The sequence below is a fragment of the Solanum stenotomum genome, chromosome 1 (genome assembly GCF_019186545.1).
Source record: "Solanum stenotomum isolate F172 chromosome 1, ASM1918654v1, whole genome shotgun sequence".
NCBI classification, from domain to species: Eukaryota; Viridiplantae; Streptophyta; class Magnoliopsida; order Solanales; family Solanaceae; genus Solanum; species Solanum stenotomum.
In genome coordinates, this window is record NC_064282.1 from 98913610 (window position 1) to 98939264 (window position 25655).

Genomic DNA, 25655 nt, shown 5'->3' on the forward strand with positions numbered 1-25655 from the left:
AATTATCATATAATATGTACAACTGAATTCAAACTTAAGGAAACACAAGCAATTGATAACAAATATGAAACTCTCGAAAAAGTGATACTTTAGTATACTCCCTTTGTTCCTTTTTAATTATCATATTATGTTTTTGAGAGTCAATCCAACTAACTTTTAAAATTAAAATTTTCAAATTCTTTTAAAAATATTTAGACTGGATAAGATATGATTAAAAAGTCAAAATTCATATAGTTAGACTCGATCACGAATACCGTGTACTAAAAAGGAGTCTGGATAGTAGACTCCTCACATTTTGGTTTTCCATTGATGGATTCGTTAAGCACAAACTTGTTCTTCTTCCTCTGCATATTCTTACTGGTATTAACATGTTTTCCATACAATTTATGGGCTGTAGAAGAGACCCTTTTGAGATCTGAAACTGAGTTGCTAACTCATGAACTTCTTGAATCGGCGAAGCAGCCGGAGTTTTTCGATTGGTTAAAAAGGGTTCGGAGGAGAATCCATGAGTACCCAGAATTGGCTTTTGAAGAATACAAAACGAGTCAATTCGTTCGAGATGAGCTGGATTTGCTTGGGATTGAGTATGTATCGCCAGTAGCGAAAACGGGTCTGGTTGGAACTGTCGGGTCGGGTCGTCAACCATGGTTTGGTTTGAGAGCTGACATGGATGCTCTCCCTATGCAGGTAATCACTTTTATCAGTTTCCAAGTTTGAGTTTTTTGCTAAATTTTGTTCTTTTGGTGAATTTCAACTGATTGTGTTTTGTGATTGGCTAGCTTACCGTCGTTTAGTACGTGGGATAATGATAATAATTTCGGGATAAAATTTGGGAATTGAGATTAACTTTATCTCATGTTTGGTTTGAGGTATTTGCTAATGAGAGTACTAAAATGGTAGGATTACTAACTTACTATCCCATATAAAAGGCATAATACATAAACGTGCACTTTAACTTGACCTCATCTAGTATCTATGCCCTCCAATTTTAGCTATGCATAAGTCGACACTCAAAACTTATATAGAGTTGAACAAGTAGACACACACGTCCTACTTGACACTCTATGTGACAATTTTTGTCCTACGTGGCATCTGTTGTGGTATGTGTGTCTACTTCAAATTTATACAAGTTTAGGTGTCTACTTGTGCACATTCAATGTTGGAGGGCGTTAAAGGGCATATTTATGTATTATGTCAAAAAATAATCCTATGAGATATCCTTGTTTATCCCATGCCGTGCACTAAACGACCCCATTTGTCAAGCATTTTCACTAGTGCAAGAAGGGTGTTTTTTTCAATTACTCCTTTAACATTAATTTAGAGTAGTATAGTGAAAAAGTAATGACTTTTGGAATGATAAGTTTGAAGTGTTCTGGAGCCTAAACATGCTTGGAGAACAGAAGTGGTTTGCACATAATTGAGATATGGTTTCCCTTGCTATTTGTGATATAAAGTTGTTATAGTGTGCTTAATAGAACAAGTAATGTTCTAATTAAGTGTAATGTAGTGATTAGAGAGGATGGAAATCAGTTTCCTTTGGCACCAGGTGAGAGATTTGTAGTCATTCTTTAATCTTTTGTAGTTTGAACTTGGAAGGTATTGCTATTAAGAAATCCTACTTTAAGATTCTAACATTAACTCTGTCCACCAAAGCTTGGTAGATGGGAAAAAATCACCTTTTTTGCCTCCACTGGGTTTTGAACATGTGCTGGTGGGAGATAGCAGGTAGTCAGGTACCTCGTGAAATTAGCCGATGTGCATGCAAGTTTGAAATTGCCTTTAATTGAAAGTATCGTTATAATTTATGGCTTGGTTGGGGCATTGCTGGTTACTTCTTTGACATCATTTTTTTTGCTTTTCTGGAATTAATCCGTCTGTAGTGAGTCCATGCATCATCACTGCTAGTGGTGTTGGTGTACAAAATGCCTCTTTTGAAGCCAATATAACATGTTGGCGTTGTAAATCTTCTGGGTTGTTTGTTAAAACTGTCAAATGCCAATTCTAGGAAACTTAAGGTAATTTTATGATGCCTTGGTTTCTGTATAAAGATTTCACCTTCAAAGTGCCATGTATCTGTTCTTTCATACTTATGGCTCGGATAGATGACGAGATTTCCATGCCATGTTAAGTTACATACAGGTCAAATTTGTAAGTAGAGATAATGCAGATGGTGAGTAAAGAAGAAGTTCAAAATATGCATCTGATGTGTTCTTAACATCAGCATTTCTCAAGTCCCTCCTTAGTGGCCCCAACCTTCACCTTTAATTGGAGAAGGAAAAAGAGAGATCATCATAAGCATTCTCATAGTCTCGTTTCTATCATTTTGTTTCTCAATCTGTTCCTTGTCGAATTGTTTGTGCTAGTAGAAAGAAGTTTTCTGATGAGTGAAGTAAATGAATCAAAGCATTAATTTGAAGGAATTGGTAGATTCAGAGTACAAAAGCAAGATCAATGGCAAAATGCATGCCTGCGGCCATGACGCTCATGTCACCATGTTGCTTGGAGCAGCTAGATTGCTTCAAAATAGAAGGGACAAGTTGAAGGTAGGAAAACTCGTTATTGTTTTGTCTTTTGATATGAACTTACCACTTTTGGTCTTCGTCTAAATTCAATAAGTTGATATGGGTATTTTGCGCTCTGAACTGTAGGGCACGGTTAAGCTAGTCTTCCAGCCTGCAGAAGAAGGCTATGCTGGAGCCTCCTATATGATAGAAGAAGGAGCATTAGATGGGGTTAAAGCAATATTTGGCATGCATGTCTGGCCATTTATTCCCACTGGTATTATTGGTTCAAGACCTGGTCCTATTATGGCTGGTGCAGGAAGGTTTACAGCAATAATGCAAGGGAAAGGTGGACATGCAGCAACACCACATAGAACTAAGGATCCTATTCTTGCTGTTTCTATGGCAGTTCTTGCACTCCAGCAACTTGTTTCTCGAGAAACTGATCCTCTCGAGTCTAGGGTATGTCTCGCTCTGATTCCAAACAGTTAAAACAAGAGTGAAGGGTCAAAAACATGCTTAAAGTATCCCGGTTTTTCGAGTTTCAACCTGAACTGTCATCAACTATTTATCAAAGCACCCCTCAACTATCAATTGCTCTCTTTTCCTACCTGAACGATGGTGATATTTCAAGTAGGAAAAGGGAACAACTGATAGTTGAGGTGGTGTTTTGATTAATAGTTGGTGATACCGTGATAGTTCAGGTAGGAAACTAAAAAAATTGGGATACTTTAAATGTGTTTTTGAGCATTATGATTTTACTTCTCCGTTCAGAATGCTGGATTCCATGAAGCAGGATCTAAATTATGTTTCTGCTTATGCGCAATTACATGCAGGTTGTCTCTGTTGCATTTGTAGATGGTGGTGAGGCTGGAAATGTGATCCCTGAAAGTGTGAAATTTGGTGGAACGTTCCGGTTCATGACGTTTGAGGGTCATTCCTATCTTAAGCAAAGGATCAAAGAGGTATGCAGTAGAGTTTCGCTGCTACTAATAGCCTGTCTAACCAAGCTTTTGGGAAGCCAAAAGTACTTATTTTAGAAAGTTGAGGTGTTTGACCAAGATTTTAGGAAGAAATTAAATGTTTCATGAGTAATAGCAGAAGTCGTTTTTCAGAAGCTAAAAAAACTAGTTTTTCCTTGGAACATTTTTAGAACCTTGGCCAAGTACAAATTACTACTCCAATATAGGCACAAGTGTTCTCCAAATCGAAAATCACAAGTACTTTCAGAATAATCAGATTTGGAAGTTCGACGAAAAGGCGATAAATCAATTACCCCCCTCAAAGTCTTAGATGATCATTGAATCTTCCTTAAACTTCTTCATCAACTGTAGATTTGATAACCTCATCTGTAATATCAGGTCATAGAAGTTAAACATACCATTTTGCAAAAGCTTGTGCTTTAATTTTCCAGAAATCTTCAGCATTACTCATAATAAGCATTGGTTTAGATGATTAACACTGAAAATACTTCCTACTCGTAGATCATCGAGACACAAGCAAGTGTACATCAGTTTTCAGCCACTGTTGATTTTGCGGAGGACTTACTGAGACCATATCCACCAACTGTAAACGACCCCACGATGTACGAGCATGCTAAGAAAGTTGGAGAAGTCTTACTCGGTGAGAAAAACGTGCAGTATGCCTCAATTACAATGGGTGCAGAGGACTTCAGCTTCTATTCCCAGAAGATGCCTGCTGCATTTTTTATCATCGGAGCACAAAATAAAACGGCCACCGCGACTGGTGTTAAAGGTTTACACTCCCCTTACTTCACTCTTGATGAAGATGTTCTTCCAATAGGTGCGGCCCTCCATGCTGCTGTTGCCATTTCTTATTTTGATACACATGTTCAGATACAGTAGAATTATACATTTTTGGAGATCGAAGAATCATCCCATTTGTAAATGAAAAATATTTTGATTTTAATGAACAAGAAGTCCATATGGAGCCACTTCTGGGCTAACCACATCCTTCGATTCTCCGCTTAAATTCTGAACTTAGTTCCCTTGACGCAGGGCTTGAACTTGTGACCTATGATAAGTCCATTCACTTTTGCCAATTTAAGAGACAAATGCATTCAATGCACAATTGAATATTCAAATTAAAGAACACACACATAGGCATATTATAAGTCGAGGAAATGCAAGTAGTTAATATTTTAGTGTAATTTCTTATTATTATTTAGTTGTCATTGATGTTTTCGACAAAATGAGCTTCAAGAATCAACACATCACATTTTGGTTTGCCATTGATGGATCCATTTAGCACAAACTTGATCTTCTTCCTCTGTATGTATATTCTATTGGTATTAACAAGTTTTCCATACAATTCATGGGCTGTAAAAGAGATCCTTTTGAGATCTGAAACTGAGTCTCTAACTCATGAACTTCTTGAATCGGCGAAGCAGCCGGAGTTTTTCCATTGGTTAAAAAGGGTTCGGAGGAGAATCCATGAGTACCCAGAATTGGCTTTTGAAGAATACAAAACGAGTCAATTCATTCGAGATGAACTGGATTTGCTGGGGATTGAGTTTGTATCGCCAGTAGCAAAAACGGGTCTAGTTGGAACTGTCGGGTCGGGTCATCAACCATGGTTTGGTTTGAGAGCTGAAATGGATGCTCTCCCTATGCAGGTAATCACTTTTTCTAATTTTGGTGATCTTTTTTTCTTTCAACTGATTGTGTTTTGTCATAAGCTAAAATAAACTTGTTTGAATCTCAAAATCCGAAAAGTGTCACATCCTTTGTGACCCTAACCTTCACCTTTAATTGGAGAAGGAAAAAAGAGAGATCATCAAAAGCATTCTCATTTCTATCATTTACTTTCTCAGTCTACTCCTTGTCGAAATTCGAATTGTTTGTGCTAGTGAGAAAGAAGTTTTCTGATGAGTGGAGTAAATGAATCAAAACATTAATTTGAAGGAATTGGTAGATTCAGAGTACAAAAGCAAAATCAATGGCAAAATGCATGCCTGCGGTCATGACGCTCATGTCACCATGCTTCTTGGAGCAGCTAGATTGCTTCAAAATAGAAGGGACAAGTTGAAGGTAGGAAAACTCGTTAATGTTTTGGCTTTTGATATGAACTTACCATGTTTGGTCTTCATCTAAATTCAATAAGTTGATGTTATGGTCTGAACTGTAGGGCACGGTTAAGCTGGTGTTCCAGCCTGCAGAAGAAGGCTATGCTGGAGCCTCTTATATGATAGAAGAAGGAGCATTAGATGGGGTTAAAGCAATATTTGGCATGCATGTCTTGCCATTTATGCCTACTGGTATTATTGGTTCAAGACCTGGTCCTATTATGGCTGGTGCAGGAAGGTTTACAGCAATAATGCAAGGGAAAGGTGGACATGCAGCAACACCACACAGAACTAAGGATCCTATTCTTGCTGTTTCTATGGCAGTTCTTGCACTCCAGCAACTTGTTTCTCGAGAAACTGATCCTCTCGAGTCTAGGGTATGTCTCGCTCTGATTCCAAACAAGTTTAAACAATGATTTTACTTCTTTAGGTCACAGCTCCAGCCGTGGAAGTAGACACTAACACTTGCATTAGGGTAGGCTGTTCCATCCCCTGGACTCTGCTAACGCAGGATGCTTTGTATACCTGGCTGCCCTTTTCTTACTCCTTCGTTCAGAATCCTGGATTCCATGAAGCAGGATCTAAATTTTGTTTCTGCTTATGCGCAATTACATGCAGGTTGTCTCTGTTGCATTTGTAGATGGTGGTGATGCTGGAAATGTAATCCCTGAAAGTGTGAAGTTTGGTGGAACATTCCGGTTCTTGACGTTTGAGGGTCGTTCCTATCTTAAGCAAAGGATCAAAGAGGTATGCACTAGAGTTTCACCGCTACTAATAGCCTGTCTGACCAAGCTTTTCAAAGCCAAAAGTGCTTATTTTAGAAACCAATGCGTAGCATTGGTTAGGATGATTAACACTGAAACTACTTGCTACTCAGATCATCGAGATACAAGCAAGTGTACATCAGTGTTCAGCCACTGTTGATTTCAGGGAGGACTTAATGAGGCCGTATCCACCAACTGTAAACGATCCCACGATGTACGAGCATGCTAAGAAAGTTGGAGAAGTGTTGCTCGGCGAGCAAAATGTGTGGTATGACTCAATTTCAATGGGTGCAGAGGACTTCAGCTTCTATTCCCAGAAGATGTCAGCTGCATTTTTTAGCATTGGGGCACAAAATAAAACGGCTGCTGCCGCGACTAGTGTTAAAGATTTGCACTCCCCCTTTTTCACTCTTGATGAAGATGTTCTTCCAATAGGTGCAGCTCTCCATGCTGCTGTTGCCATGTCTTACTTTGATACACATGTTCAGACATAGTAGAATTATACATTTTGGAGATTGAAGAATCGTCCATTTATAAAGATAAAAAAAGAACTTGGTTCAAACATCAGTACCATAATCCTGAATATTAATGTTACTCATGCATTTCAGCTAACAAAAAGACATAAAGAGTACAAAGCCAATGCTGCAAGATTCACCATTATAGTGATTTTGTTTATCATCATGTAATAGAGAAGGAAAAGAGAACAACATGATATTGTGCTGGCAAAAAAGAAAAAAATGTTCTTGTAAATGATCGTTCAACGACACTGGAAAATAAGGGAAGCACGAATCGCGTTCCTCTTCAAGAATCTCCTATCAGACCTGTTCGTTAATTCTAAAACGCTATAGATACTAATACTCGTAACAGGTTATAGCTAAGATCCCACCTTAAGTTTTTGATTCACCAAAGAGCTAGTATAAGGGACTTACATAGTTTTAGAAGTGATCAGGATATCAAAAGCTCCTGAAAATAGATACCAAAATTAGCACCTTGCTGGAAGACAAGTACCCCTCGGTCCCAAATAAGCTGGGGTTGTGCTATATGAATCTCCACTTCTTCATCAGCAGTCTTCTGATGACTACGAAAACTTCCTTCTCTCACCCCCTGAAGTTGCTGACAGCGGTATCCACCATTGAACCTGAAATGGATAATATCCAGTTACATGATTGTTCAGTCAACTGAAATTAGGCTCACAAAAATGGATTGTGAAGACATGCTGAAACTTAGCATCCTAGTTAAATCTTATTTTGTGACCATTGACTTTGCAGAAGTGATTTAGATAAAGCTTGACTTTTCCCATTTCAAATCGCAGGGTGATCTTTTTTCTTCTTTTTTTTTTTTAATGTAAGTAAGCCATATGTCAACACTTCTCCTCAACTATGCATCTATTAAAGCAAGTGCAATGCATTTGACAAACTGATACTTTAAACTCACTAGAACTTAGCAAAAAGGCGGAGAAGGTTATAATAACTGATATGACCAAGAATGATGATTATCACCAACAGTTAAACAAATATTAATGCAGGAATTAAGGCACTGAAAGTTCAGCACAGTGCAGGAGGGTAGTAAGTGTTCGGTGAGGAAAACAACCATTGCACATAAACAATTTTAACTCTTTTGGAGTTGTGTTGTAGTTCCTTACTAGTTGTAAAAAAAATAAAGGAAGGAGGTACTTTGTTTTCATCCCCCCCACCCACCCACCCACCGGCTCGGGCACCCTTTCTAGTTGTCCATTACAATCACAGAAAAAAATAATCAAAAAGGCAAGTTTAACATGTCAGAAATAATTGGATATCGAGAAGAAAAAACAAAAAAAGGTACCAAAAACTAATGGAGGAAGGATTTCTTACAATATCACATGAACTAATTAGTCAGGATCCTGATTTTGATGAAGGAGATAGTCGAGAAGATGGCGTCTGGCCTTATTTATTGCAGAAAAACATAGGCACAAATGCTCCTCAAGACCCAGAAGCTCTTCCAAAAAATTGCTATGTTTCCTGTGAAGTTGCTTCACTACCTCCTGGATGGGGTATCGGTCTTTTCCTCTCTCTAGCGCAAAGCGAACAAGCCGCTTGTAGTACTCCACTTCATCATATAATCGGCCCACCAAGCAATTTACTGTTTCCAAGTGATTGTGGAGGAAAAAGATCCCCTTAGTTGCAACATCCAGTTGCACCAGATGGACCAGTTCTTTTTTTGCCATTTTTGAAGGGACGCAAGCAGCGCATATCGGGGCTGCTACAAGGGTGACCAAAGCATGAGAAGCTATAACAGCAGCTGTTATGACCACTCCAATAGTAGCTGCAACTAAACATGCGACTGAGCCTTTGGTAGCATGACGGAGAAGTTGGACCTTTGAACGTGACTTGTGTAAAAGAAGGTCAAGCTCACGCTTTAGCTGGAAGTAGCAATGACGCATATCATTGAAGCTATGGGTATCATGTATAGGAAAGGGATTGTTGAGGCTGTCAAATTGGAGGAAGATGTCAAATGCCCAATTGCATTGAGCTTGAGAAAGGGAATGTCCAGCGGACTCCATGTCCAGAGGAAGGACATCGAGCAGCCTACAAATGGGAGCATACAAAATTCGAGCTTGCTTTACACTTTGAGAGAAACTAATACAGAGACGAGTGGTTTGCTCACTGTCATTCAAGTACTTAGCGATAAGTTGGTTTAAGGCTTCTGGTTTTATATGCAAAAGTGCCTCTTGGACGCACTCATGATTTGGTTCAAGGACATCTTCTAATTGCAGTGGCTCCTCCTGGAACTCAACTTGTGCTTCCTCCACACTAAGGTCAGAAGGGACCTCATGGTGGACCTTCAACCATATCTCGCGGTAGGAAGAAGTTTGCACTGCAAGGGTATATGCTCGTGATAGGTTAACGGTAGGTGAAGGTTGGGAACTTGCAGGGATATCATCAGCTAAGCCACCTGCGTTTATTCACATACATTTGAAGCTATCAGAATTTCCGTAAGGGGCTTCGAAAACTGCTAGAGTTCCACTCAAGCCACTTTATTTTGATCTTGTGCTAATTGAACCATCCGAACTTTAGAATATGAAGCAAAAAGTAAACTGTCAACAAAAAAAAAAATAAAAAAAATTGTATGTCATCCACCTAATATCTAGGGAAGCACAGGTCTGTCAAGTTTAGTCAGAAAAGGGATTACTTCTTGGGTCCACTCCGCAACCACTAACACCTTGGTACCCCTTAAGAAGGCAAGGAAACCTGCATCGCCAAGGGTTGCCAACAGCCCATCAGCTCAGGCAAAAATCAAGCAAACAATTAAGTGACTGTAGTGGCCCTCATTTTTCCCGTAGTCGTACAAACTGGGAGAGATTGTCATGATAAAAGCATCAGACCTTATTTCTAGCTGCTAACTTGAAGAAAATAATCATCTGACAGGATTCTAACTTTCCTTTATTTTTTGGATAAATTAGAATTTCACTAATACCATATAACAATGGTTATTGAAAATATGTATTGGGGATATTCTACCCATATTTGATTCCTTCCCAAAAAGGAAAAATATATTGAGCAGCCACATTTCTATTGATCCATCACTCAACCCCTAATCCGCCTGATCTAGTCTATGCAAGAGAGATTTCTCATCCAAATTAAATTTCTAGAACTTCTGGTTAATCAGACGCATTTGACAAGTGCTAAATTACAAATTGCCTCCGCCGTTTCCATCGACACAAAATTTTACACAGAATGTGACTTTTATTCATTTTAAAAACTTCAATGCTTCAAACATTTCAAGCAGCGAAAATTCCAGTTAAGGGTCCAAACAAGAACCTGCCTTAAGTGACTTATAAGTTATAAGAGAAAAGATAGAACCTGGCCAAAGCGTAATTGGCCCCTTTTTGTACTTTTACTGCATCTAAATTCATAAACATACCTTCCAAAGATGGAGATGAGCAGTTAGTTGTTGCTGTTAATGATAGCTGCCGCAGACAATGCAGCATTTGTTTCCACGGTATAGTACTGGGTACACTGCATAAACTTGAACCATTTGCTGATGAAACGAAGAAAGTTCAATTAACAAGCCAAAATGCAAGCATAATCTCCAAGAGCAAGCTATAACACGATTAAACAAAAAGGGTGAAATAAGTATTGTATGACGGAAATAGTCTAACTAAACTAAGTACTAAGTGACAGAAAAATTCCCCATGAAAGTAGATGAATGTAAAGGAACCTTGATAGGCTTTATAAGAAGACTTGCTTAGCTAGCAAGTGAAGTAAACACTCATGATTTTTACACAATGGGATAAGTATTGACGACATAATTGTTTGAGAAAAAAAACTTGTTCACACTCACACGACAACATAATTTCTGTCGACGAGCCGTAAACAAACAAACAAGTCCAGCTGACTACTCAGCCTTAAATTATTGCAAAAATTAGTTGATAACATATTCGGATACGGTAGTTAGAGTTTTTGTTTTACAAGTTCAATTGGGATTCACAACTGATCTAAGTCGGCTCATTTTTATAAAAGAGCAAATCAAGTTGTGAATTGTACGGAAAACACATAATGTCACGGTTATCTTATCAAGATACTTATAACTCCTTTGTTCTTGTGCTTGATCTAGTAGATACTAAGCACCAAATTAGTAAACTTAACATATTGCCACCAAGCACTGTTTGCTGATAGATGGGAAGATGTCCGAGTTACTCAAGAAGCTCAAAGCTTAATACACATAAAAGTTACTAGTCAGGTAAAGAAAATGGATAAATCCATCTGGCTTTCCAAGAGTCGCAAAAAAGGCAATGAGGTGATGGCTATACCGAAGGTAACAACATTCCACAGCATATTCTAATTAGGACATCTTAATCCATTTCATGAATGAGTGGCTAACTTCCATTTCCTCCTCAACTAACAGCAAACGAACATTCTCTCTCACCCCTCCTCCTTGATTATTTTTCTTCCCCAATAATAGTTCAGCAAATCATTGAAGCACCTCACTCTTTTTTTAACTTTTTGTTCTTTCCTTAGTTTTACTAATTTATTTTTCTCCATTGTACTCCCCACATTAATATAGACAATGTAACAATAAGCTTTACTACCCTTTGCAACAATTTCCAGTAATTACTAACATACCACACATTCCAATGATTCACATAATCTAATTCCCCACTCAAAAAATCAAATTAGCTTTCTGCAAAATTTAGAACTTTTACAGCTTTTATAACAAAGAGGATAGAACAAGAGAAGAAAACAAAGGGCAAGCAAAAATATTTACTAAAATTTTTGACAAAAAGCTCAAACTTGCTCACACTGAATAACACACAAACATAAACTCTATGTTGCTCAAACTCTCCAAAAAATGAAGCCTCGCCCATGTCGGCTACTACAAAAATGCACTACTTTTGGAGCATCCGACACACACCAGTGGCATTTTTGAAGAGTTCGAGCAACATAGCATAAATACACTCACAGATGAAATTTTTACCCAAAAAAAACAGATTTTTTCTGAACATCCAATAAACCAAATGGATTGAATATTCCCTCAAAGAGTACTAAATCACTAACAAATAATTACCAAATATCTGACAAAAAGCTCAAATTTGCACACACTAAATCAAACTCAAGCATAAATCCACACCCAAATGAAATTCTTACCCAGAAAACAGTTTCTACCTAACACCTAAAAAACCAAACAGGTCAAAAAAAATCCCTCAAATTAGTACTACTGGAACACATATTTACCCAAAAATCAACAAAAAAAACTCTAATTTGCTCACACAAGCATAATATTCACTCCGAAAATGAAATTCTTACCCAGAAAACAGTTTTTCCTAAACACCCAAAAGCTTAAATGGGTCGAAAATTCTCTAGAAGTAGTAAACACTGAAGTTGATTTTAATCTTGTACAAGCTGTTTGAGTCGGGCTTTGATGTAATCTTTTCGGGCCTTAGCTCGAGCTTGTTGAGGGGCAATGTTGGAAAAGGAAAGATATGCACCGGCGGCGATGAGAGTAACGCCGGCGACGACGCCGGAGAGAGTGAATTTGAGTTGCTTAGAGGTCGGTGGAAAGGACCAAAACACCATTTCTTTGGGGTGTATATACTAAAAACAAGACTAAAAAAACATTTTGGTGTTGACTTATGTGAATTTTTGACTCTTGCTAGAAAAGAAACATAAATTTAAAAAAGGAAAAAAAAATCTCACTAATTTTTTTTTTCCTTCAATAGATTGAAATAATTATATTTTATCTCATTAATTAATAATTTCATATCATATTTCAATTCAGATACACTATAATAGGGAAAGAGGCAAGAGAGAACATGAGGGACACGAGTGAATTGTCTATGTATCTGAAACACATGTAAATCACACTAAATACACACTTGATACATATATCTGGTATGATTCACATGTATTTGGGATACCAAATACACAAGCGAGATGAGAGAGTGGTGAACGAGATTAGAGAGAGGCAAGTGAGATTTGTATATGTGTTTCAGATGCATGCGAATCCACTTGGATACAGTTTATTATTATAAATAAATTACACTTAATTTTGACCTCATGCATTATGAGATACATGTATCCATATGCATATAGATGCACCAAAATATGGTAAGGTTCGCAATATTGCAAGCTAACCTGTATATAAATAATTAACTTCTAAACTAGTAAGATATAATGTAAGTTAACCTTTATTTATCTTGGTTTTTAAAAAAAATGTCTCTTCACTTTTCGACAAGTCTTTGATTTCAATTTTTCACATGTCATGTTTAATAACACAAGATTAAAGGGTGTTTTGATATATGTAATCTTTAATTTTAAAATACAAGATTCAAAGGTATTGTTTTACTTATTTGGAAAAAAAAGTCCTCAAAAATATTTATATCTCCAAAAAATTCATTGACTAACATACATAAAAAACTGAGTAATCGCCTAATTCATGTTGAATGGTGCCTAAATGTTAAAAAAAAAAAAGTGTGGATCGTGGTGAGGCTACACGTATTTTTCACCCAAGTCATTGTTGAGGGTCCTGTAGATTTTGAAAAAAGTATCTTAAAATCATATTATAAAAAAATTTATTGACTAACACACATAGAAAATTAAGAAAACCGGCTAATTCATGTTGAGTGACGCATAAATGCTAAAACAAATAGTGTGCATCACGATGAGGCTATACATATTGTTTCGCGAGGTCATTATGGAAGGTCTTATTAAGGGTTTACAAAAAAGTGCCTGAAAATCATATCACCAAGAAAATCATTAACGTTACACACGAGAACTTAAAAAATTGCCTAATTCAAGTTGAATGGCCCCTAAATTCTAAAAAATGGTGTGGATCATGGTGAGGCTATACATATTGTTCTCCTAGATCATTTCGGAGGGTTTTATAAAGGTTTTGAAAAACAAAAGTAGTGAAAATCATATCTCTAAAATCTCATTAACTTACACACAAAAAACTGAAAAATCACTTAATTCTTGTTGAGTGACTCCTAAATACTAAAAAAGTAGCGTAAATGAGGGTTAGGCTATAGGTTTTGTTCCTCCAGATCATTATGGAGGATCCTATAGAGTTTTTGCAAAAAAAGTTCCCGAAGTTCATATCACCAAAAAATTCATGTACTAACACAAACACGAAAAATTGAGGAAATCAACTAATTTCTATTGAGTGGCCATGTCAATCATGGTGAGCTATATGTATTGTTCCTAAGTTCATTATGAAGGGTCTTGTAAAGTTTTTGAAAAAAACTTGGACGAAATCAGTATCACCAAAAAATTTCATGTACTAGTTAACACACAAAAAATTGAGAAAATCATCTAATTCATGTTGAGTGGGTCTCTAAATTATATATAAAAATGACGCGTGAATCACGGTGAAGCTATATGTTTTTTTTTAATCTCATATCATTATGGGGGATCTTGTAACCTTTTTGTAAAAATTGTTACCAAAAAGATCATGTACGTTACACATAAAAAAATTAGAAAAATCGCATAATTTCTATTCAATGGCCCCTAAATGCTAAAAAAAGGTTGTGTGAATCATGGTAAGGCTTTTGGTATTGTACCCCTAGGTCATTACAAAGGGTCTTGTAAAATTTTTGCAAAAAAGTTCTCAAAATTGATTTCACCAAAAAATTCATCTACTAACACACGAAAAATTAAGAAAATCGCCTAATTCTTGTTGAGTGCCCCCTAAATGCTAAAAATGACTTGGATCATAGTGAGGCTATATGTATTGTTCTTCGAGGTCATTATGGAGGGTCTTGTAAAGGTTTTGAGGAAAAAAATATCAGCAAAAAAGTCATTGACTAACACACACAATTTTTTTTTGAAAAAAATCGTCTAATTCTTATTAAGTAGCCCTAAATGCTAAAAAAAGTGTGTGGGTCATGATGTGGCTATATGTATTGCTCCCAAGTCATTATAGAGGGTCTTATAAATGTTTTGAAGAAAAAAAGGCATCCGAAAACAGTATCACCAAAAATTTTATTGAATAACACGTACGAAAAACTGAGAAAATCGCCTAATTTTTGTTGAGGGGCCCATAAATACTAAAAAATGGAGTGGATCATAGTGAGACTATACGTATTGTCACCAAAATCCTAGTTTTTCATTAAGAATCGGAAGAGTTTTTCAAGACCTAAGATTAGGAATTAAGATCCTCCAAGTATGTCATTTGTGGTTGTTTTTTATAACTCTAGTGTCGAGATCAACTTGTGCACACCTTCATTAATTTCATGAGTTACCCGACATCTCCCAATAACACTATCTACCATAACTTGAACACTAGAAAAGAAATCATCGAATAGCTTATTTATCTTTCCTGACATCAAACACATTCTTCTTCTAACAAATTAAATACTCTCTTGTTCAAAGTGGATCTCAAATGCAAAACTTACTTGAAGACAATCATGAACAAGAGAATGCAAAATCTTGAAAAATAAAATCATAATTGAAATGTTTGGATGCAATCAATCTAGAGGGCATGCTATGTATTAAAACAAAAAAAAATACAACATACCATACATGATACACCACTCTAAAATAAGGCATTCATAATCAAACATAATAAGAATCATAACATCACAACATTATTTCCAGAATTTAAGAGTAAATCACATTGATACTCAAGATGGGGCCAATAGGATTACAGTACATAACTTGGCAAATCTTTGATGAATATAAATGAAAATCATACATATAAATATGACTGTTTGGATAAAGAAGTTGAGTTATGCATATTTGAAAGAGCAAATTGAAATTAGTTTTGGTTGTGTTGACATGAAGAGCAATTAAGAAAGGCGGAAGATCATATATAATTTTCCATGCGAAACTAAACTAATCGAATCTTAAAATAAATATATAACCTCAAATAGAAAATAAAAAGAGACATCTAATATTATATCATCTAAGGTTATGATAGATCATAGTAAATATCTCTTTATTTTATCATAGATTTTAAATTTAAATCTTGAAAATAAAATTGACTTTGATAAAACAAATTTATCCCAAAATTGACTCTCCAACACATATCTAAATTTATTAATCTCTAAGCGAATATGAAACTTGGAATAGAATATAAAAAAAATAAAATGAGGCAAATACCTATATATCTTTAATTAAATATATCAAATTTAAATTATCAGAGTTAAATTACCTTTAGTATTCTACCAATTTTTTTTTACCTTTAGTAGAAAATATTTTATATTCAGAATAAGAGTTTAAGACACGAATAAATTAATTACGTCATAAACTTGGATGAAAACTCATTATTACTTCCTCCGCTTTAATTTATTTATCATATTTGACTTGATATAAAAATAATTTAATTTTAAAAAAAAATTAAAATTAAAATTAAAGATATTAAAATATACTCATATATTCTTTAATTTTATTATCTTAAATCTATCGCATGAAAAATTATAACTAAAAAATGAAATAAAATATTTTTAAAAATAGATAAAAATAAATATGACAAATAAGAGTACTATATTCTTTTAAACTTATTAGCTGTATGATTCATTGATTCAAATGTCTCTTTTCTCTAGCCGCCTTGCCCCACAACACTTAATTATAACCTAATGTATTTATTTCAAAAAGGCGCAAATATCTTGTGCTACTTGCAATTTTAAAAGATTTAAAGAAAAGAATATCATAAAGTTAATGATGAAATTAGAAATCAGTGCTAGTTCCATCAATCATTTTTAGCTAGGAAGTATTGATGAAATTGTCTGGAAATAAAACTTCAAATCCTAACAATCGATTTTGAATTCAACAAACTATAGAGATTTACGGGTCCAAAATTATATCATATCGTGAAAAAGGCACATTAACTAAGTGTGCTTCGAAATTAAGGTTTCATTATTAACCTACTAGAAAATTTAGTATTAGATTTAGTTGATAATTTTTGTTTGTAATTTCATTTAGGATTTTAATTAATATATGTTTCAAAAAATACAATAACCTACATGATATGATTCTTCATTTAGTAATTCTCATTGACGATATAATTATATAAATAAAAAAATATTACCTCTAAAAGTTTGTATAATAAAATATGATGATTATACATCTCAATATGATATCAAAATTAATAAAATGTAAAAGTCACAAATATAAATTTGGCGGCTACTATTTATTATTCAATTATATTTTTAAAGATGTAATTATTTATAAAAAATAAAATAAAATAAGACGACATATTTTTACCCATATAACAAGTATTAAATTGAATAAAAGTTTTGCAACCTTATCCACATTCTCAACACGCTTTGGCCACACCCTGCAATTCAGCAGCCATGGACCAATGCATTCATATGGTTTCGTTTTAAAATTACGAGAGTTATAATATTATAATTGTTTTAAAAGTATTATATAGTACAACTCTTTTTGTATTAATATAATAAAAATATATATCTTAAAACGTTCAAATTGATATAGTTTAACTATTGAAAAGTAAAATATAATAAATATACTGCAACGACAAAAGTAGTTAGTTAGAATCGTTGACTCCTAATGTTCGAATTAATATCTATCTTTATCTCTTTCTTTTTACTATGCTAGGGCTAATAATAATTCTTCTGTAAGAATGACAAAAGTCTCACATCGGTGGTTAATGAGATGGGTGGACTCCTTATAAGGCATGGGCAATCTTCCTCCCTTTGAGCTAGCTTTTAGGCTGTGAATTAGGCCTAAGACCTAATTTAACATGGTATCAGAGCAGGGCCCGTCTCACCTGATGTTGGAGCCCCCAAAATCAAAATTGCCCACGCACCAAATGCTAAGATGCACTGGGCGTGAGGTGGGGTATTAAAGAATGACAAAAGTCCCACATCGGTGGTTAATGAGATGGGTGGACTCCTTATAAGACTTGGGCAATCCTCCTCCCTTTGAGCTAGCTTTTGGGGTGTGAGTTAGGCCTAAGACCTAATTTAACATGGTATCAAAGTAGGGCCCATCTCACCCGATGTTGGGGGGCCCCAAAATCAAAATTGCCCATGCACCAGATGCTAAAATGCACTGGGCGTGAGGTAGAGTGTTAAAGAATGACAAAAGTCCCACATCGGTGGTTAATGAGATGGGTGAACTCCTTATAAGGCTTGGGCAATCCTCCTCCCTTTGAGCTAGCTTTGGGGTGTGAATTAAGCCTAAGAAATAATTTAACATATTTTGATGTGAGAGGTGAAAGTATGGTGAGGTATAAGTTCATTGATGTTCTAAACGTACGATGAGGTGAAATTGTGATTTGAGACACAATTTTTTTTTTTAAAAAATGAATTATTGTATTCTTACTTGTTCAGAAAAGTGATCGTATTTATGTTCAAATTCGTATAAATAATTAAACACGTAAGACAACTTTTTATTTTGATTATTTAAGGAACAAAATAACGTAAATCTACTACTCTATTTTTGTTTTAACATTAAGCTAAGCCAATAAATTGAATGTATTAATTCTTAACTGTCATGATAGTGATATAAGAAAAAATTGACTAAATGCATTTAAAGGAACAAGAAGTCAAGAACATATAAAGAGGATAAGAAAACCAACATTAATTAGTGATGTGAAAGAAATGAAAAAAAAATTAACCCATCATACATTTTATTTGATTTCGTGCTTCGAAAAATCATTTTTAACGGATAGATAAAATTAAGTCTTCACATTCAATTCGAATTAATCATTGAAAGTGCTAATTTAGATTAAATCGAATGTAAATATCAACGAATTTTCCTATTAAGATTGAACTTATAAACTACCTAGTAGAAAAGTCATTGGCTTGACTATATATCTTGTGCCAAGTCTATTGTATTTAGAAAATTTGTATGGTCATTAAAAAAATAACTCTCTCTCAATTTTGGTTGATTTACGCAAATATTTCTTTTTTAAATTTTTATTTAGATAAGTATTTTATATTTATTTTTAAAAGCTATGTGAATATATATAGTTTCTACAAAATTTAAAAGCAAGTTGTTTGGAGGCAAATTTTCATTGAACCTAATTGGTATGGATAAGATAATTTCTTTGATATTATCAGTCTCAACACGATCTTGCTTGATCAAATGAGAAGATTAAAATAGTGTATTTTCATTTTACATACTAAGTCTGATTTCGATTATTAGCTCCTCTACTTTCGGATAACAAACTCGAATCTTCTGATTTTAGATCATAATTTTAGTAACGGATAATAGACTCTAATCTTGTAAGTATCAATATATATGTTGAGTTTATTAATTGAACATTTGTTGAGTTTATTTGGTTAATTATAATACTCAATTAAATATCAAATAGTCAATGTCAAAAATTATGAAGTTAGTTTACCTAACGATTGTCAAAGTTAATAGAATCCTTTAATTAGAAAACTATAGTAATTCTTTATAAATTACAATTTGACAGAAAATATAGTTAATTCATTATAAAATATAGTTTGAGAAAAGAAAATATAGTTAATTCTTTATAAAATGGTATCAGAGATTGTAGTGTTTGTAAATTGGAAAATAAGAGTAGGTTGCTACGTGATTACTCTCCAGGTGATGCTGACCAATGATTACCATTATGAGTACAATGTAATAAGATTAAATAAATTAATGATGGAGTCTAGATTTTTGTAAAGTTTTCAATAGTTAAGGATGTTGATTACCCCTCTAAATTTGGTTACCATTTTAAGATTCAAGTTTGGTGTACTAATGTATGTAATTGAACATTAGGCGTATTATATTACATGAAAATTATTAAATTCATGATATTTGAAAGAATTGGGACTTAGCTCTAGGCTTGAAGCTTAGGAACTTGATTATAGAGTTGGGTGTTGTTAGTTTCGAAATCTTATTGTGGTCATGTACTTAAATAGATTGCATTGATTTGGAAGTTCAATGGAAGGGGAAGACTTAAGTCCTGGAGTGAATTCTTGATTGATTGAGGCAAGTGGATTTCTAAACCCTTGTTAAGTGTATGGAATTCGTGTATTTCCTTGTGGTATATGGTTGAGAGTAATGTGATCAATTGTTTTTGTGATGTGTTGAGAATTGTTTGAAAGACTTGTTGAATCATCGTTGAAGTTGTGATTTGTGCAATGTTATGAAAATGGTCATCTCCTCATTATTTGTGTGAACATGTCATTTGCATTGTTCTGAGACGTGGTTGTGACAAGTGTTATGTGCATTGAGAAAGAATAAGAAATTAAAGAGGATGTATCATTTTGAGGGACGTATCGCGCGCCGCGATAGATACTAATATTTCGAGGGACGTGTCGCGCGCCGCGACGGATATTATATTTCGAGGGACGTATCGCGCACCGCGATGGATGCATGGACAGATTTGTCCCCCATGGGTCCCGGACTGAGAGACAGCGGGTGTGTATCATTAGGTCAGACATGCATCACTATACTTGACATTGCATTTCATTGCATTGCATTATTTTTATTATTGATGAACTTGATCTTGTGTGTTGCTGATCTTGTGAGTGCCTTTCTGTGAAACTTGTTATTGATGAATATTGAGTTGTTATTGAGAATATATAAGTTGTTAGAGTGCTGTTGTTGAGCTGTATGATTTGTAAACTGTGAATTGTTAGGTTGGGCTGGTTTTATGCAGGTTGTAGCTATGGAGGTTAGGATGGGGTGTAAGGAGTACCCGTATTCTGTACCCTTAGCTTGTGTTTAGAGGTTTGCTTGTTGAGTATCGTGTGGTTTGGTACTCACCCATTGCTTCTACAATCTTTTGTAGGTTATGAGCCCGGATCTTCGTGATACCTTCCATTCTCTCCGTTTTCGAGGCTTTCTGTGGAGATCTGAGAGGTAGCTGTTTGTCATCTCAGCGAACCTCCTTACTCCTGTTTATGATTTTGTTTTTACTTGAAAGGCAACATCATTTGAGACTTGCGTATTTTATTTCAATTCTAGTATTTACATTAGAGGCTTGTGCACGTGACAACCAGGTTTTGGGGATTGAATTAAGTTGACTTGTCTTCGTAATAGTAATTGTTATTGAACTTTGCTTTATTTCCGCACTTTATAGAAATGATTGGGTTTTAGGCTGACTTGTCTTGGTGGGATACGACGAGTGCCATCACATCCATTTTTGGGTCGTGACAGAAAAGAATATACTCCATTCTTCTAATTTATATAACATATTTTGATCAGTCATAAAATTTAAGAAATAAAAAAAATTTAAAAATGTCATAACATATGTATGACTATAATGTTTTGATTAAATATATCATATAATCTATGGACTATGTGGCTAAAAAATTATCTCAGTAAGGTAAATTATGAAAAGTTAAAATTTAATTGAACTTTTCAAATATAAATTATGTTATTTTTTCTGAAAACACGATTAATAAAAATGCATTCTCTATCTTGATCTTTAGAGAGAGTAGAACGGGAAAGAAAATGTCCTCTGACCTTAAGTAGTTAGGCAAGGTGATTAGACTTTGATGCAAGGTTCGGCATATAAAAAAAATATTAATATCAAACAAGAGTGAGAGTAATTATTAGTTTCAAAGAATATGTATTACTGAAGTGTCGCACATTTTTTTTCTTTGTTCGTAATCTTTTTAATATTTTTGAAATATTTTGATTCATTAATTATCTATATTGACTTGTCGTACTTTTGTACAATTTGAACTAGGTAGATTTTACTTCAAAAAATTTAAAGAATCTATATCTGAATTTATAATCAAATTTAAATATTTTGACTCTAGCTCATACTCCTAACTCAACAACAACAACAATAATAATAGCATATTTTATATAATTTTACAAGTAAAGCCAATACTCATTTTATCCTATTTTCGTGAGATAAAAAGATTATTTTTGATATAAAAGAAGCATTATGTTTTATTTTCACACATGTAACAATAGGTGGCGTGGCTGCTTAGAACTGTCAAAAACTATAGACTAAAAAATATAAAATACTTTATAAAGATAAAAAGAGAACAAGTTGCACCCAAAATTACAAAATATTTTTTTAAAATATAAATAAAAAAAGAAGTTGCAACCCTAAATTAAATAACACGTTAAAGAACATTTCTAAGTAATCCATTTATTGACCATAGACTCAAAACCAAGTCAATTATATCCTTTGTTGACTCTTCCTTCATAGTACGTATAACACTTGCGTTCTCCGTTTAAAAAAGAATGTCTCAATTTTTGATAACTTTTAATTTTTATTTTTATTATATGACATGTTAAAAATCATAAAATTAATAGATATTTTAATACATTTAATATGTTTTTAATTTAAAATAATAAAACATTTTTATTATTATTTTCTTAAACTTCGCATCAATAGAGAGGAAGTCTTTTGTTCCAATTATTTAATGTCTTTTGTTTTCCCTTCACTATAAATACAACTGATATTTTGCATATCTTTCACAAAAACTACATTACTTTTTTGTGTCATTCATTTCATTTTCTCTTCTTCCAATTATTTTTTGTAAAAAAAACTCTTTTTAAGTTTTTAAGTCATCATGAACCCCTCAGCTCAACCAGCTTACGGCGAAAACCCGATGACCGGCATCCCCGTGCCGGGCCAATTTCAAGCTAATCATCCCGGAACTTGGTCCACTGGACTCTGTGATTGTTTCTCCGATGTCCCGAATTGTAAGTGTTTATTTTCTTGATTTTTATGACACTATTTTCCTATTAGTTCGTTTTTAAAAAAAATGTTATCTTTATATTACACGTGACATTATTATTATATTGTTAGTTTTTTATCAAAAAACTATACTACGTATCTTTAATTTGTGATTATTAAACTATTTTTTTTTCAGGTTGTTTAACTTGCTGGTGTCCATGTATTACATTTGGCCAAATTGCAGAGATTGTCGACAAAGGGACCGTTTGTAAGCAATTTATATCCTTTCGTTAAGAAGTGGTCGTTCAAAATTAAATTTTTATAATGATAGAAGTAAAATTGCGTAAACGGTATCCTCTCTAGATCTAGTTATGGAGTGAGGAAATTAAACAAAGAGATTCAATAACGAAAAGAAAAATCATTTCAAAAAAATTTAACAACTTATTTATGTACACGGAAAAAAAAAAGATATCATTCTCTCCCTACTTACATAGTATATTTTTCAACGAAGATGATTCAATTAACTCCTCTACATGTACATTTATACAGACCTCTGAAATTTTACTGAATATATTAGTATTCATGTTATGGTTGTTATTATCAAGACAATATGAATTATAATTTTAAAGATATTTACATAATAATAAAAGTTAAAAGACAATAATTACATGTCCTACTCTATAATTATAGCCATTTATTATTTTTGACTTATATAAGCTATTATCGATTATTTGACTTCTTCGCTACTATATTAACTTTTTTTTAATTATAATCAAATAAATATTTATAACTTTTTTTAAAAAAAATCGTGTTCAGTTAAATATTATCGTATTTATGACTTGTGAATGTAATTATTTGCAGCTTGTGGTGCAAGTGGAGCTCTATATTTTTTAATAGAAGCATTAACAGGATGTGGATGTATTTATTCATGTTTTTATCGTACAAAAATGAGAAAACAATACATGTTACCAGAAAGCCCTTGTGGGGACTGTTTGCTTCATTTTTGCTGTGAATGTTGTGCTTTATGCCAAGAACATCGTGAACTCAAACATCGTGGATATGACATGTGTATTGGTAAGTAATATTCACTCTTTTTTTCGATCGATATCTGTTTTAGACTCGACTAGTAAAATTTACATCGAAACATTTCACTTTTTAAGGGGGCGTACGATTCGCTTTAGAAATATTTAGAATAATTTTTTAATGTATCAAATTCTTTTTTAATTCGTAAACTGTCTATCCAGTCAAATATCGTTATATAATATAAGACGAACAAATTATTTTTATTTTTTAATTAAATATTTTTGAGATATACTTATTTGTGGTTGTTGTGTTTACAAATATATGTATAGGTTGGCAAGGAAATATGGATAACCAAAATAAAGGGGGGATAGCAATGGCTCCAGGAGTTCAAGGAGGAATGACCCGATAAATATTGGATTATTTATAATAATAATAATAAAATTTGAATTTGTTTAGTGTGATTTGTATTTAATTTGTTGTTCTCTTTTTGTTATTAAAAGTGAAATAATGGTTTGTTAATCAATGGGTGGTTCTTATTTTTGGCAAGATGTAATATAATGTTGGTTGTTGATTATCCTGATTTTATGTATATGATATTTATAATTTATTTACTATTGGGAAAAGTTGTAAGTTACCTCGTATAGTTGTTTAATAAAGTCATTTATATGTTGATACTTGACGACAATCTATCATCATCCTATTCTTGTTTGAAGTGAATTTAACACCAAAAAACTAATATGGCAAAAAAAGAAGAAAAGTATACATAAGAAATAGGCGCGTTTGAGTTAAATTAGGTATTAGGTATAATCTACATACTAAAATATAGTTTAAAGGAAAGGTGAATTTGTCTACGTCTTATTAGGAGTCTAGGAATATTTCATTCCTTCGCTGGTATGTTGTGTGCACATTCATGGACCAAGGTAGTCCACCCTCATAACTATCCGATTTCTCGAGAGCCTACATTCGATCTGACTCTGATATCATGTTAAAATGAAAATGCAGAAACCTGTTATTCAATATCATCTCTTTTTATAGTCTGACTTCTTTGTTCAAATAAAATTACAATCAAATAATTACATGACTATCGTAAACCGTATTTACTTCATTAGAGTTCTATTTAAATAAATATTAATAATAAATTTTTCCTTTGCAATATTGTTCTAATCAACAATAATTAGTTAAGATATTATATTAGTGGTGGTGAAATTGTCATTTCTAGTGATGGAATTAAAGGTATGGTGGAAGGTGGTGAAATTGAGTGATGGTGTTGTTATATGTGGTGGTGATGGATTTAATTTGATGACAATGGTGAAATTAATTGTGATGTGATGGTTTTGGAGATGTATGTATGGTGAAATTAATGGTGGTTATGTGACAAATTGGCTAGTGGATAATGAAAAAATAAATTTGAAAGTTGATTTTGTATCTAACAATATAATGGATAAGAAGAGATCATAGATGTGGTTGCTTATTTCTTAATTATACGTTTTGGATTTGCATTTTAGATATAAAAAAATCTTGATGAAGAACATTTCCCTTTAAATGAAGCCTTATGCAGCAAGAATCAAAAATAGTTAGTCACCTGTATATACAAATACCGAACATCAGATGGGAAATAAAAACAATAATGGAGAAGAAGAAAATGGAGTGACTTAGTTATTTGTCATGTCATTTTTTTCTAGTATATAAAGCCCCACTTAATTTATCTTTTTTTTTATTCTAATATTCGATATTCAATTAATTTAGATCTGCATCGAAAAGTCTAACTTCATTTGTCTTTTTTTCTTTTCGTCTATTCACGTGATACACACAGATAGACAAACCTACAGGCTATGATAGTGATAATCCAACGTTGTATCTGTATGATGATGTAATGACCCGAAAGGTCATTTTGGTAATTTTTCGTGGAAATGACTATTTTGCCCTTTCGGTAGTTGCCCCGAGTCCCATGTTTTGTGGTTGTAAAGTTAGTTTGAGGAAAAGTTGGTAAAAAGTTGAGTTTTTGAGAAGTTGAGTTTTTATGAATTAAAGTTGGTTAAAAAGTGCTTTTTCGAGTTATTTGGAGTTTCGGGACTCGGATCGGATTTTCGTCGATTCCTGCAGTTTTAGAATGTCGAAACGGGTCTGTGTGAAGTTACGGAGTTGAATTTGGAGTTGAAACGAAGAATTGAGGTCCTAAGTTGTTAAAGTTGTGAAATTGTGATAAAGAGTTGACTTTGGTCAACATATGAGGTTCCGAGG

At 33.7% G+C, this 25655-nt stretch overlaps 3 protein-coding genes across 7 annotated transcripts; 2 read left to right on the forward strand and 1 right to left on the reverse strand.

The window, feature by feature from the left end:
- Positions 1–243: 243 nt before the first annotated feature.
- LOC125869369 (IAA-amino acid hydrolase ILR1-like 3) lies at positions 244–6900 on the forward strand. 3 transcript variants are annotated; one of them, XM_049549964.1, is made up of 6 exons: positions 277–687; positions 2418–2543; positions 2649–2963; positions 3338–3466; positions 3986–4304; positions 6786–6900. In XM_049549964.1, exons 1-6 carry the CDS (start codon positions 310–312, stop codon positions 6842–6844), a joined length of 1326 nt encoding a protein of 441 aa, XP_049405921.1. In that variant the 5' UTR covers positions 277–309; the 3' UTR covers positions 6845–6900. The 3 variants fall into 3 exon arrangements, with proteins under 3 accessions (XP_049405916.1, XP_049405921.1, XP_049405908.1); XM_049549959.1 differs by lacking the exon at positions 6786–6900 and having other exon boundaries at positions 244–687; positions 3986–4493; XM_049549951.1 differs by lacking the exons at positions 277–687; positions 2418–2543; positions 2649–2963; positions 3338–3466; positions 3986–4304 and adding exons at positions 4741–5136; positions 5426–5551; positions 5649–5963; positions 6205–6333 and having other exon boundaries at positions 6464–6859.
- A 29-nt stretch (positions 6901–6929) lies between these two features.
- LOC125869391 (UPF0496 protein At3g19330-like) lies at positions 6930–12435 on the reverse strand. Of its 3 annotated transcripts, none has more exons than XM_049549989.1 (4): positions 12134–12435; positions 10251–10345; positions 8201–9281; positions 6930–7488 (listed from the first exon to the last, which is right to left on the reverse strand). In XM_049549989.1, the coding sequence occupies exons 2-3, from the start codon at positions 10315–10317 to the stop codon at positions 8218–8220; spliced, it is 1131 nt and encodes a 376-aa protein (XP_049405946.1). In that variant the 5' UTR covers positions 10318–10345; positions 12134–12435; the 3' UTR covers positions 6930–7488; positions 8201–8217. The 3 variants fall into 3 exon arrangements, with proteins under 3 accessions (XP_049405946.1, XP_049405938.1, XP_049405930.1); XM_049549981.1 differs by having other exon boundaries at positions 10251–10367; XM_049549973.1 differs by having other exon boundaries at positions 10251–10429.
- Positions 12436–22181: 9746 nt separating this feature from the next.
- On the forward strand, positions 22182–24055 carry LOC125853628 (protein PLANT CADMIUM RESISTANCE 2-like). The gene is made up of 4 exons (XM_049533353.1): positions 22182–22417; positions 22588–22659; positions 23253–23465; positions 23744–24055. Exons 1-4 carry the CDS (start codon positions 22285–22287, stop codon positions 23821–23823), a joined length of 498 nt encoding a protein of 165 aa, XP_049389310.1. The 5' UTR covers positions 22182–22284; the 3' UTR covers positions 23824–24055.
- Positions 24056–25655: the final 1600 nt, after the last annotated feature.